This window comes from Syngnathus scovelli, chromosome 8 (assembly GCF_024217435.2).
Source record: "Syngnathus scovelli strain Florida chromosome 8, RoL_Ssco_1.2, whole genome shotgun sequence".
NCBI classification, from domain to species: Eukaryota; Metazoa; Chordata; class Actinopteri; order Syngnathiformes; family Syngnathidae; genus Syngnathus; species Syngnathus scovelli.
The window spans coordinates 18074179-18088781 of record NC_090854.1 but is presented as its reverse complement, the minus strand read 5'-3'; the positions used below and the strand labels follow the sequence as shown (position 1 = coordinate 18088781).

Here is a 14603-nt window from a genome sequence, read left to right as displayed (position 1 = left end):
TTTTTTCTCTTTTTTTTTTTTTTTAAGACTGGCTGTCCATCTGTCTCAGTCTTGTAAAAGCCTTCGAGGTACTCCATTAACCTTGAAATAATGTCCATTCAAAGTGATTAAAGTTCAAGGACACAAACTTTGCAATGCAGATGGTTTTATATACTGTACATAAAAATGGCTTCAGGAAGTCACGAGGCAGTTGCTGGAGGATTTGTATTACGCATCATTTCCATTGGAAACAAATAATGCTTGCTTTGGATTTTCTTTTGTTTTTCTACTTGGCCTAAAACATATTATTCCAAAACAAAGCATTGTCCTTATTAAATGAGCTTCTATCAGCAATTTCCTCTGTCGATTTGTGAACGCGTTTTATGAAACTAACCATCTGGCCTATCATGTCAGCAAGAACAGCACGACCTCACGCAATTCATTTGGGCCATGGTGGAAAAATGGTGTTCAATGTTTGATCGTGTCTCTATTTAGAAGCGAATATGGATGACATTTCACAGGCGAAAGGTCAGTCAGTCGTCAACTTTACTGTGAAAACAATCTCTATGGAAAGAACACCACAAGGGGTGACCAATTCCATATAAGTCCAAACAAACAGTCTTTGTAGTGTCGAAACTGACGACTTGCTTCAGTGACTGAGCCACAGCAACAACAATGTGGGCTATTGATTAGCGCGTCCCTTTCTTTCTAAATTTTAAGGTTTGGTGTTTAAAACGTGACCGACCGCATTCTAAAACATGCATGGAAAGAATTCATTTGGTTACTGAGATCAATCATCCCAGTCTGCTACGACTGTGGCTATGGTCCTGCTGTGGTCTGGCTCTGGCATTATTCTGCTTCTAACCTGGTCCTAGCCTGATTCTACCCTGGTGTCCAGTTTGTAACCATTCTGGTTCTACTCTTGTACCAATGTACTTTTTATCTGCTGTGATGAAAAATAGTTGAGAGAACAGATAGATGGATTAGTATGGTCCTTGTCTTCCACTTGACTGACCTTTGTCTGGTTCTAATCGCTTCATACTTTGGTCCTATCCTGGTCCTAGCCAGATCCGCGCCTGGTTCTAGTATTTCACTTGTAGTCTTGTACTAATCTGCTTCCATACTGGCGTAAGTTGAGTACTACTAGTCTGGTTCTATAAGTTGGTATCAATCAGTTATATTCTGGTCAAAGTCTGTTGTGTGACTTGTACCACTCCTGGTTCAGTATTAGTATGGTAACTCACTCGTTTGGTCACAGACTGGCACTAGTGTTGTTGTCTTCTCCAAGTCTGGTCCTCATTTTGTCCTTGTCAAATGAACACTCTTGAAGAACTGAGTATAGGTGTGAATGCGAGTATGAAATAGGATTTGTTGTTATGTGGCCAGCGGCGGTTGGCTGGTGACCATCGCAAGGTGAAACCTGCTTTTCGTTCCAAAGTCAGCTGGGATAGGCTCCAGATCACTCGTGACCCTAATGAGGACACGGATGAATGTACCAAGCGCTGGCCTACAAATAGACCATTAAACAGGGCAAAATCAATTGAACACGGTGAGAAACAGCTTTTCCTTCCTGACAACAGGATTATGAATATTACGGCAATTACTGGGAACACTAGACTGCCTTGGCGAGAATCTTTCCACGCTTCTCATCTCGTGCTTTGGCAAGAAATGTGGGAAATGTGTCTTTTTAAACAAAGTTGTTGTCGTGGTGGTAGTATTTCTGAGGCTTGGCCTTCGTCCTTCTTCCCAGTGGGAAACAAACGATGCCCCACAAAGGGAATTATTTCCGCTATAACGGTCAGCAATCATCATCATCATCATCTCAGCCTTTTTTTTTCAGTTCCAATTATTTCAAGCAAAAAAGACAAACACTGCGCATCGACGGATCTTGTCACAGAGCTTAAGCCAAGGCCGGGTTCCCTCGACAGAGGAATTGGAAGTGTTGTCCGGCTAAGTGACAAACTCTTCCTCGACGGTGTCTTGTTTCCAAACACTGATCACAACAGATGCGGAGACAAAGTCACAGCGGCCGAGCGAGCGAGCGAGCGCCGGGGACCGGCGAGGGTGAGTCGTTTGTTCGAGTGAGGCAGAAGAATAGACAGGTTGGGAGCAATGGGGGCGACAGACGCTAGGAGCTTGTCTGGCATGCGCCTCTGCCGTTTGATGGCTTTGGCAGTCTTTTCTTGATTAGGACCCGGGCCCCTCGTCCCTGCGGAATCTGCCCGGCCAAGTCACGGGAGACGAGCTTTTCTGTAATGGTGTCTGACAGGCCGGCTCAGAGTCACGGAGGAGCTGACACACTTGCTGTGTCTTTCGCCGCAATTTTCTCCTCCTTCTCCGTCTTTGTCGTCTGCCCTATCCATCACTGGAGAATAATTAGAGTGAAAGCCGCAAGGCAAGCAGTGATGAACAGGGCCCTGAGCACCTGTTTTCGCAAGCAGCCTTCGAAATGATCCAGCTTTGACGCCACCATTCCGCCCACATTAGATGGTGTGGGCAAAAAATGTTTTGCAATATAGTCTTGCCCATCTGTCAAGGAAGTCCGCTGCTAATTGGGCCTCATTCAGAAACATTAGCTAGGAAAGAATCCGTACATGGCCTGGAACTCACCCAAAATGTCTTCCTCAAATAAAAATGGCTGACCCATGATCAATTTCATGTTCATCGCTAAATCGAGCCTCAAGGGAGCAAAGATTAGCAATTTGCTCAACTTTCCAGGGGCATTACTGAGTGACTTTTCTTGGTCGCGTACATTGACATAGAAGTTTAATTTGCTTCTATCTCAAATCATTGTTCCCTATTGACATGAATGGATTAGCCATTAATGCGTTTCTGCCTCCACCCAAAATACACATGAATTGAAACATGCTATATTTCAAAGAATATATTCTACTTTAGTATTGTCGATGTCTGGTTATAGGTGTTGCGTCATCATCAATAGCTTGAAGAACTTCAAAAATCTTGCATCACAACGGTACTCAGACACTTCCAATCGAGTAGAACAAATATGTTTGCTGCTTGGAGCATCTCACCCGCTATTTTGAGCTCTGGAGTGGATTTTTCACAGAGTAATTTATAGAATGAATTAATCACGGGAGAAAGGGTTTAATCAAAGAGCCAAGTCATGATAATTGCACAGTCAACAGCGGGAAGAAGCAGTGAGAAGACAACGCTCTGCCTTCACTGATGAGAAACGATTGGCTGTGTTGACCACTCGCACTCATCTGGCCTCCACCAACAGCACGCCATGATTTATGAGTCAACTCAACGCCTCTCAAATGCATCCACTCGCTTACTTGAGTCATGTTCTGTGTCGTCGAATCAATCTAATAAAACAACACTTGATTAGCTTCCTGAAGCGTTTTCAAATTGATTGTCCAAGATGAAACATGCAGGTGTTGCCGTTCTAATTTGAAATATTATTGTTGCAAAGATGAAGATGAACAAACTCATCACAGAAAAGTCTCCTTTTATTGCTTGTATGAACATATTGTAACTCGACCTAATTACGCTGCTCATTAGTGGAAAGTCGGGAAAAAGAAAACAGGATGTCAAAAACAAAACACATTTTACATAAGTTCATTCTTGATTTAGCGGTTGAGGTACGAGGGACCCCATTTACAGCTTATTCCAGATACAAAGGTCTTTCGGAACCATTCTAGCGCTCACCTCAAATGGAGCGGGCTCCCGACAGGCAGCCGTTCGGGTCGTCGCAGCGCAATGTCATCCGAGGTGAATGTTTGCCATGCTCCTCGCCGAGACATTTTTTACGGGCCTGGCCCAGGTAATAAATTCGCAGCTACACAAACACTCAGTCCAGATAAAAAGATGTTAAATGAATGCAAATATATGGAATGAGGTCTGCATCAGAAGCTGCTATCCCCATCAGCCCGTGAAACTGTTTAATAGGAGGTGTTTTATTATGATTTCAAATTAGCTGTTATAAACCCAGCGGATGTGTTTTTTTTTTTTTATGTTGTCGAGGCTCGGCGTGCACTCGGAAATTATTACGATCTTACCGGCTTGAGTAAGTTTTGTTTTTTTCCTTTGTTCAATGAAATATGAAGGACACGCTGGCCTTCCACTCATCCTCTTCAGCGTCACAAGAACCACCGTGAGCTCTTTGAAGTGCAAGAGAGCTTCGTTCATCCAGGCATCACAACCCCGACATTACAAAGCTTTCAGAAAATAATTTCAGACCCGGAGCTCAGAGGGAATCGAGGCCACGGCGAAAGGAGACGCAGAAAATGTCGCCTCTATCACTCAATCTATTGTATCTGTGTAAATGCGAGAGTGGCCGAGCGAGCGAGCGAGCGCAGATTAAGATGCTGAACGTGGATTAGGATGTCAGGAAGGACACGCGGGAGTCATGTTTAAAGAAGCTCCCGTTCAACTTTCCCTGACTGCAAAGTCAAGAGGGTTTACATAAATTAAAATTGGCTAATCCACCCGCAAGCCAAAGCTCCGCATGGATATTCAAATTTGGGGAATGTGCGGATGGACAAAAACACTCAGCACATCCGTAACGGAAGTGGATTCACCGTTTGTGCAGATCGCAAATGGACTTTCTTGATTTGGCTCACGTACACAAACAGGTCAAATGTAGTTTGCAATAGTCAAGTTGGAGCAAAGTTCTCTTCACCCAGTTTTATAATTTGTCATTTTACCGTTTGCTGTCCGTAAAAGCAAGTCCGGGACTGTCCGGGATTGAAACGGTTTGCAACACGCAGTGAGACTGGCCTCAAATCAGCTAGAATGTGTCTTGTTTTCACAAGTCAATTTCCGATCAATCTTGAAAGCTTCCAGGCATATTGAGCTGAGACCGAAAAAGCAAACGAGCTTGCAGAAAACAAACTCAACATGTTTCTTTTCAAAATTTAGCGGTTCATTTGGTAATGGATCTTTTGCTGGACTGTCCAAAAAACAATATTTGTGGATTTTAAGTTTTGACACAAGAAGCCGAAGGTGGCACAAGCTCAAGATCGGCTCTACTCTTCCAACTGTCTTTTGAACTTTAAGCAAGTTTAGTTGATTTAGTTTTGCTGGGGAGTTTTCCATGCCATGTCTACTCATTCGTTTTCCATTTCCACCTGTTGCTTGTGTCAAGCAAACTCCTCCCACTCGTATGTGGTCAAGGTGTGCCTGGTGGTCTCAAGGTGTGCCTCGTTGTCTCAAGGTGTGCCTCGTTGTCTGGTCACTTTGCTTGTATTTAGTTGCCTGCTTTCTTTCAAGCGCCGCCGCTGTTGTTGTCACAAGTCACATCGTGTTATGTTTGCTGTTGAGATGGATTTGTTTTACATGTTTTGGTTACTTTGTAGTTTGATTGTTTTTGTATTTTTTTTGTTCATTGAGTGGTTTTGATCCCTCCCCGCATCAACTGACGCTATTGCAAGTGACTTTTCTTTAAAAATGAATCAATTGAGAGCTGCTAACAACATTTGTAGACCATCCAGTCACCATTTTCTATTTTCTTGCCCTCGTTTATGTGACTTTCGGCGACATCCCAGCCGACGTGGGTCATAGTACCAACGATTCGGCGAGTCTTCAGTGAACCTCGCATGCATGTTATTGGAGCGTTCTATCGGCAATATAGAAAGTACATGCGGAAAAGATTCAAAGTTATGCATGTACCATATGCATCATGTCAAATGCTCAGTGATTATGTACGACAAGGATTACGTATCTCCGTTTTGTACGAGAGCGCAAAGCATGATTAAACAATGCAATAAAACGTCCCATTTATCCAACAGTGCACACTTTTAATTTGAATGCTCTGCTGGTCCACGAGCGTGCGCACGCACGCTCGCACGCCCGCACGCACGTATTTTTAGACTCAATCGCCCCTTTGGGAGTCAGCACTGTGACCTGACATTACAAAAAAGTCAACCAGCAACAAGACAATTTCCCAGCGGCTATTTTGATCAAGAACTGGAATGTGATTATGTAAACTCGCATTTTAATTGCTTCATCTAGATGAAGTTCTAGTACGCAAAATAAATAGATTAGACCAAATTCCCATCAAGTGGCGAGGTCTGCGTTCGCTAGCGTTACGAGGCTCGCTCGGAAATACCAGTTCACCCGTGTACGGTTGCCCCGGATGCAGAAAGTCCGAGCGAGAAGCTTCCCATTAGAGGACAGCGACGCCGCAAGATCGCGGCTCTCGGGGGACGAAAGTCTGCGGGAGTCAGTGTGAGGTGAATCTCATTCATCTTTGCAATGAATGACCTCCATTGATTCCACTACATCAAACTCACTCTCTCCTCACTCAGTCCGTCAGATGTCTCTGAATTTGTTCATGCAAAAGAAATGGGGCACACTCACCCACAGAATATGAAACAAATTAATAGTAGATATTAGGGATGAAACGACTCATGGATAAAAACTGAAAGCGCTTCCAATGTTTAATGGTGGGTAATATCGTATTTAGCGTCTCAAAGTCGACGACACTGTCAGCGATTCCGTGTTGCTGTTTTCGTCCCCTTCCAAAAACATCTTAACTAGGTGAACTGACGACTCTCGGTTAGATCGGATCTCTGTCGTCAGTCCGTACGGCAAACCTTGTACCTGTTCACGTTCGAGAAGAGAAGTGAGCATCGCCACCTGGTTGACTTGCTATGCAGGGAAATTCATTGTAAAAATTGAAATACAGGGTCTTAGATGTGTTGTATCCCAAACAATTCTGCTGATTGCACAAGACCCCCTGAGAGCATTATCGGCACGGAATCTCCACAAGACGAATGGTGCTGTAATGTCATTTATCTGCAACCCTGGCTTAATGTTGATCTTGGTGAAGTACAAAAGTGAGATAAAAAGCAGGTGACCAATGCGGCCGGCGACGGCGTGCCCCGTCGTCCGAGGAAAAACAAGATGAGGAATGGTGTCACGTGGACAGATCTTAGCATCTTCATTTATCTCAAGACGTGCATCTCAAACGTTGAGCCAATCGATAGTCAGCAGACTAGCTTGCTGCTTTTTTTCTTTTTTTTTTTATGGGTCTGCTCATAAAGTTAAGTACGAGCCATTATCAAGAATAGCATGGTTTCTAGAATTGATGTTAACGAGCTCCTTTCAGTCTTGGGTCTCATCAGTGTCAAGGTTGTTTATGACTGGCAGAGTACGCCGGTCGGCGGCGGCGGCGGCGGCGGCGACACCAAGGTTCACAAGAAGCCATAAAAGCGAACTCATTTAATACCATCGCCTCGCTTTCCGTAGGGCTAATTCTCTCCGATCGGGACGATGGCTTTCGATCGGGCCGATTTCCGGACTTATCGCTCGGCTGAGGAAGATCGATTCTTTCTTTCTTTCTCTTTTAATCTGGAGCATTGTTTGAATCCTGCCAGGTTCCATTTATATGGATGTGCTTTTGTGCTCTCGGGCTGGGTTTGATTTTTAAAGCGGACAGACGAGCTGTCAGATCACAAGAAGCGCTAGTAAACGGAGGCCCTCGTATTACCGGGCCAACTGCGTAAACGTCACTTAAAGATCTACCTCTGCACCAGTTGTGACTGACGAAGAGCTCATATCGATCTGATCGGACGGGTGACAATATCCAAGTGAACGTACATTGGGCTCAATGGACCTTATGCATGGCGACTTTTTTAGCTTAGGCTTCATGTAACTGAACCTAGCCTCTGTCGTTAAGTATGTATATGATAACCTGGCATACACTAGCTAACCTCCAAAGATTGAAATGTGAGTAACAGAGCAGCAAATCCATTTGAAGATAGTTTTTATTTGGTCTATCATGCAGCTACCTTGTTTTGCGATTGACTAAAGCAGTCAGTGTTTGGTGGCCTTTGGTCCTGAAGTGCCCGTCCCTGTAGAATACACGACGCAGTGACCCATTTCTGCAATGTGCGTGTTCGATTTGGGCGCACTGCCATGTCCCACATTAAACGTGTTTTACTTGAAAGGTTTGGTTCTGTTGAAAGATGACTTTAGCGGCGCTTAGGCACCTTGTCAAGACAAAGCATTTGTATCTCTGTTCCCTCATGAGGCACAACTCTCTGGGGGTTTCGCACATAGAGCTTTAACAGAGCCGTTGTTTGAACCCACTTGTGGCAAAAACAGGGGAGGGAGGGAGGGAGGGGGCGGGGGTTATAGAGTCACACTTGGAGCATGTGATAGTGGTCACAGTATTCTTACTTGGAAATTGCATTCCGTGTGAACAACAAAGTGGCAAAACATGCTGATGGCCCCAAAAAGTAAAGAAAAGCAAATAGTAGCAGGCTTGTCTTACCTTGAAGTCACAAATGCAAGTCACCATGTTCCCAATTCTGAGGCACTCGGCGTCAAACTTGCACGTATTGGTGTCGCACAAAAACAGGTCCGTGTCTCGCTCGTCAAAACCTGGCAAGGGAAAATCCAATGAGAAACAAGCGTAAGACAACTTTTTAGGCGTTTGAAATCTTTCGGTCATTTTGATCCATGTAGGTATTCAGAATGTCTTTTTCACATTAATATTTGTACACGGCAAGGCTTGGGGGGTTGGAGGAGATTCATGCGGCAACGGCGAATCTCCAAAGGCGCCGCCATCAAAGTCCCCCGAATCCAATCGGAATGCGCAGACTGAGCTTGAGGCCATTGAGCTACCTGAACCCATCTTCCCTTCCATTGTTAAAACACAAAATAATCCTGTTTATGCCAGCTCTTCAGATGAAAAGCCGTGTTGTAATTATTTTCTGCTTGTGTACTTCCAAGCCAAGATCTATATTTTGTGAGTTTGATTAGTATTTGCTTGATGATAACCTAAAGGGACTGCAGCTATCCTCTGGAGACGCACGGCGCCGAGTCCCCGTAGGAACAGATGAAACCTTGTTTGTTTGCGCCGAGCTTTTTGGGAGATAGCATTCAGATGATTTTGCACTCAGTGCATGTCATCTGCGACTTTCAATTAGACCACAAGACAGCTCCATTTTATAAACACGCTTTCAAATGGAAGAATCAACAAAACACGAGCAGACAAATGTGGAGTTTGTGAACAAAATATGTTGAACACGGATGAAAAATCGGACTCGGTATCATCTTGCATCTAAATGTGAAGTTACAAGTTGTGCAAATGAATTGGAATGAATGCAAATATTGGACAATTGGGAGGTTGACAAGGAAACAAAAAGCAGAAATGGAGAAGTCTCAAAAATGGTGCGCAACGTTCAGGGAGGCACTTTGGAGTCCTTATCCGGCATTATTGCAAATGTATCTTCTTGCCTGATATGGCCTTTTGTGGAACACCTCGAGTGTGCGCACAATATGGGGAGAAAGGAGTGATGAGGGAGGATTTTTTTCTTTTTTTGTTTTTTTTTGTCCTTGACAGCCAGTGTGTGGACCAGAGCTTCAGGGTGGTGTGACCGCTTTACAGCACCTCGTTATTGCCACACGGAAATGCTCAGTGGGATATATGGAGGCTTTCAGCGGATATATTTTAAAAAGGATTATGAATAAAACAATGAAAATGATGAAAAATAAAGAAATGAATATTTTTTGAAAACAAAAACTTCTTGGCCAAGTATTGCTTGACCACAGACTTGTACAGATCATATAGATTGACTATTATACATAATTGTGTGATGATATTTTAGCTTTATTTGTCAAGCTTAAATGAAAATATCAAGACACCATTTGCCAGGATATACATCAGAGCAATCTAACATTGATAATTGTAAGTGCACGAGATCGGTCCCAGCTCGCAGGAAAATTCACATGGGCCGCCTTACAAGTAATATGGTGATCTGCCATTTTCTTTTTATAGATGTCTTTGGACAATAGCTATTAAGAGTCCTCTCCTCCGAGCCTCCTTTGACTACAAGCACGACTCACACCACTTGAATAAAACACCTCCTACTCATGACAACCAAGCAGTCATAAATGCGCAGCGGGATAGACCGATGGTGAAATCAACCTGCAATTTGCCAAGGCCGTGAATGACCATAAAGTGCGGGCTCTCTGAGCAAATATACAGTCGCTGAGTCAAGAGCGCAGACTTAAGAGGCGCTTGGAGTGTCTGGGCTGAGACAAAGCTCTCAAAGGATGAAAATCTCAAAAAGTCAAAAGATGATGTCCACTATTTAAAGTCCATCCACTGCTCGGCTGCATGCAATTGCAACTTATCTCTTCCACAGTCAAGCTAGCAGCAGCAATAGAAAAGAAAAATTCTTTTAAGCAGAGGTGGCAAAAGTACGCACACTCACCGCTGAACTTTAGAAGTCCGTATAGATGCTTGTGAAAAAAATACTCTTGTAAAAGCACCGACGTCGATCCTTTACGCTTGCTCATCGGTACCTCCAGTAGCACCTGGATGGCTCACCTGAGGCTGGAATTGAAGATATGTTCTCCCTCCTCTGAGCTGCTGCATTTTCAAGCAACTGGAGATACTTAGCGGGTCATCCACATGACAGTAAAAGAAAAGACCACGTTTTCTTAAAATGATGAAACAAATACAATGAAAACAGCAGTGGCCTCAACATTGACTCCTGTGGAACTCCGTATGACAGTGGGGCAGTGGAGAAAAAAAAAAAATTGCCAATCGGATCAAAACCACTCTAAAAGCACTAATGCCCACCTGGTGCTGCCAACAGTTTTATTTGGTGCTGTGCTTCTGATGTAACGCATGTCTCTTGACTATATAAAGATCACGCAACACTGGCCTACTATATGGACCCATAAAATATACCATGCTGTATTGTGATATAAGCAAGCATCAATCTTCTTACATAATGCCGCAGTCGAGCGTTTAGTTATTGTACCTGTCAAAGGGTTTGATGTTGCGCACAGCACGGCAGCCTGCAGCCGCCCGGGCCTTCCCTTACACGATTATACATCGCCTGGCAAGCGCATCCACTTCATAATCAAATGTGATTCATCAACGCAGTAAGGGAGCCCGGCGCTGCCGCCGCGCCGCGCCGCGCCGCGCCGCGCCGAGCGCACACGTCAACAACGCAAAATGCGTTCCGGCAATCGCATTGATTTCACCGCTGTGTGAAAAAAGTCTTGCGAGGGAGAATATTGTGAGTCGGAAATGATGACCATCAAATGTTTTGCAGCATCATTCTGGTAGCAGCCTTCTCATTCTTTCTTGACTCCAAATTGGGAAACGTATTGATTTGGAATGAGTGTTGTCAAAAATGTCCTGCGGTAGACTGCTGACCGGTCTTGGCCGTCACTTATTTTGCCAAAAGTTAGCTGGCAAAGAAAATACAAAATATTGTTGATACGCCATGACATCCTTTGTATTATAGTCAATGGTTATTGCAGATGAGGACAATGTTTTGCTTTTTCTATTGTCAAACCAAATGGTGCACATCTTCGAGTGTAGGTATCTTGAGCAAAAACAAACACACTCCGCCCCAGCACCATGGCTTCAATATCTTATCTCTCATCTGAGTTTTGCATGGAGTCGGTCGGGTTCATCATTTCCTTGGGAGTACAAAAAAGTGACAGCAATTTGTAACAGGCGGAAAAACAAGCCAAGAGGCGTCAGGTTGCAGGCTTTGCAAGGTTTGCAGGGCTTGCCTTTCAGCAGACACTGAAGAATGTGGAGACAAAGACATATGAGCCACACCAGTGGAGCGTGGAATCAACAATGACCTTCCAGGAGCACAGACTGGCTGCCATGTGAAGCTTGACATGGGCTAGGCCTCGGATGTCCATCACTTTGCAGAGGAACACAAAAAGAACCTCTCAAAATCATCCCAAGAACGGAATAGGCGTTTCCCGTATTGTTGGGTTTTACCGTAGTTGATCTTTTTTGATCCAAGCCTGAATTCTAGTGTTGAAACGTGCTCTCGTTCCAAACGAGTCTGTTATTTAATACTTTGTGCATACTGTGCACGCAGCTTCAAAATGCATTTTATATTGGCAAAGTTGTAAAGTTTTATGGCTTCATTTGTCAGGTACGAGTAACTCCAGTGGTGACCCAAACGAGACTATTGTTGGTGAGTAGTTGGCGTGCTTGCGCAAACAGCGGGACTTCATTTTAAGTAGCACTTAAACAAGAGCCAAATCATTGTTGTCTTTTTACATTTTTTTTTTTTTTTGGAGCTACGGGTTGCTGTGTCATCAGGGCGGCAGGTTTACACTCGGCAGGAGGATGTTACCGTAAACTGAATAATTAACGAAAACAAGCCGACAAACATCAAATATTCAAGCGCCGATGTTTATATGCCGACGATTAAGACGGCAAGAGAAGCACTTACTCGCGCTTGTCAGCCAAATGCATCTTTCGCCGCCGACCTACCTGGAATTTCACAACCCCCTTTTCGGCATTGGACTGATGAATTATTAAGCCGAGTAAATTAATCATGAAAGCCCAACAAGCAGTCAGATGAGGCATCCGCTTTTGACCTCTGCTGCATTGCAATATTTTTCCCCAATAACACAGCAACGCATATTTTAGATCGTCACACTCCAATGATACGACCGAATCGAGCTCTTCCCATGATTCAGTAAAGTAAAATTTTTTAGGAGGAGCGGGTGTATTCACAGACAAGTGCAACTGTGCGTGACTGCGCTGTTGTGGGTGTGAACACAGCCAACGAGCTTCCCTCCGCCCTTTCAAATTCAGTTCAAGAGAGACATACACTAACTATCCTTGGCATTGCAAAAGCAAAACTAGACCAGCTGGAGTCCAAAGTCGACGAGACCACCACAGGTGGATGATGTAAAGTTGGCCAGTGCCATCACAATGGAGACCGCCTTCCTTTATTCCTTTATTGAGACATCATGTTGCCACGCAAGTAAATATTTTCCCATATCCTGCATATGCTGAAGCTTTCTGCAAGACCATGGAAGGTTCCCAAAACAATCCACCTTTGCATATGTATTAGCGACATGCATACGCGGCCCAATTGTTCTTCCAAAGCAACAACTTTGATATTTGCGCTCGTGCTGTTGGCCACACTCATTAGCATTGATTGTAGCAGCAGAAGGCAGCTGTTTTGCGAGACGGCTCTAATGAATCCAAGCGCTAAATGACCAGCGCCGTGCGTGCAGCGGTCCACACTTAATGGCCGGCCGGCCGGCCGGCCAGCCAGTGAACATATTGGAGCATTTTGCTGCAAGAGAGTCAGACAGCATCTCCAGAGTTGCATCCAAAAGGAGAGCATAATCCAGGATAATTGGAGTTGGAATGCCGGCACTTCAAAAAGCACTCCTCGCCCCTTTGCCCTTGCTCCGAGAAAGAGTTGGACCAAAGTTGTGTTCAACGAGAGCTACTCAACATAGCTAGCTTACATTGCTAATGTAGCTTTTGGCGTTAACATGATTGCGCTTCATTGGTCTGCGGCCAATCTCCGCCTCGCTGCCAGGTTCCGAATATTTGCAGTAAATCACAGCTAGGATAAAAACGGTACCGGCCCAATACCTGGGAGCGGTACTCGCTCATCGCTAATTGCGGGCTTTGGTGGCGTCTTGTGACAAATTAGGGCTATGCGAAATACGCACAAATGCATGCCAACAAAAGATACATTGACGGTGAATAACAGGTTGAATTGATGAACCGCAAAAAAAAAAAAGGAGGTTGGCTGTTATTGATTGCGTAATTTCACACTTGACAGGTGGCCACACACTCCATACACCCAACTAGTTGTGTACAAGCCATTAAAAAAGACATTGGCCGTAATATGTCCACTTTAAGACGCGCATCACAAAGTGCACGCACGACGGCCCTTTTAATGTCGCGCTGACTTTTGAGGGGGCGTTGCGACAAGCATTTCCACAAAATCTCAAAGTGGAGCGCTCTGCAGAACAAAATGTGACAAATGCAATTTGGACACTTTGTTTGAATGAAGCCTTCAAGATTGCAAAACAAACGTTGCAGGAATCAAACTCCAATCCCATTTCAAGCTCCCTTCATCTCATTCGAAGCGAGTCTCATTCGACGCTCGCAGCCGCATTCATCTTGTGTGTCAAAAGTCTTTTTATCCAGAAAGCTGAGACGTCTCAATGAGCCGTGTCGAAACTTGAACAGGAAGTCGGCCATCTTGGTTTGAAGTGGCCATTTTGGGCAAATTCTTGGACCCCAAAGTCCAGCACAGGAATTTGCCCAAATGAGCCCCAATCAGACAGATGGACCAAAAGGTGAAAAGTTCAAAGTGCTTGAGTTTTTATTTGTTATGAAAATGCCGGTTTGGCTTTTATACAAATGTAATTGTTTTTTGTTTTTTTTTCCAAACGAATTCTTGTAATTTCTAATGCAAAGGAGCGAGCGTGCGCGCGCGTTGTTCCCCCGCGTACGCACGCACGCACGCACTCAAGCCTCCCTCCGCAAGGCGTGTCGGATAAAAGCTTTTGTCTAAATGCACACGAGTGTGAAAGGAAGCGAGGAGGGTGGCGAGCGTGCATTTGGGCAGGATGTGCACCATTATCGACAGTCATTACCGACAAATCGTTACCGCTGATCACAATCAGCACAAGAAAAAAGAAAAAAGATGAACAAGAACGAGTGCGGTGATGAGGGCGAGCCGTGTAAGGAAGGAAACTTTTTCTGCTCACTTTGCCCAGCTCTTGGCCAAATGGACACATGAGCTATTTGATCTGGCAACATTCTGACTTTCCAGATCCAATTACAAGCTTTTGCAGAAGATGTGCACTGGGATAACAATCATGCCACGGGGGAGAAGGAAATGCTC

General features: G+C 44.5%; 1 protein-coding gene and 1 long non-coding RNA gene across 3 annotated transcripts in view; one reads left to right on the top strand and one right to left on the bottom strand.

Annotated features, from left to right (window-relative positions):
• LOC125973491 (uncharacterized) overlaps nt 1–14603 on the top strand; it is a 72949-nt gene that overhangs the window by 30718 nt on the left and 27628 nt on the right. The window lies entirely within an intron of this gene.
• LOC125973490 (tomoregulin-2) overlaps nt 1–14603 on the bottom strand; it is a 49786-nt gene that overhangs the window by 33600 nt on the left and 1583 nt on the right. Inside the window, exon 2 of the mRNA XM_049727679.2 lies at nt 8219–8328. Coding sequence (XP_049583636.1) covers nt 8219–8328 — 110 coding nt within the window. The remainder of the gene's footprint in view (nt 1–8218; nt 8329–14603) is intronic.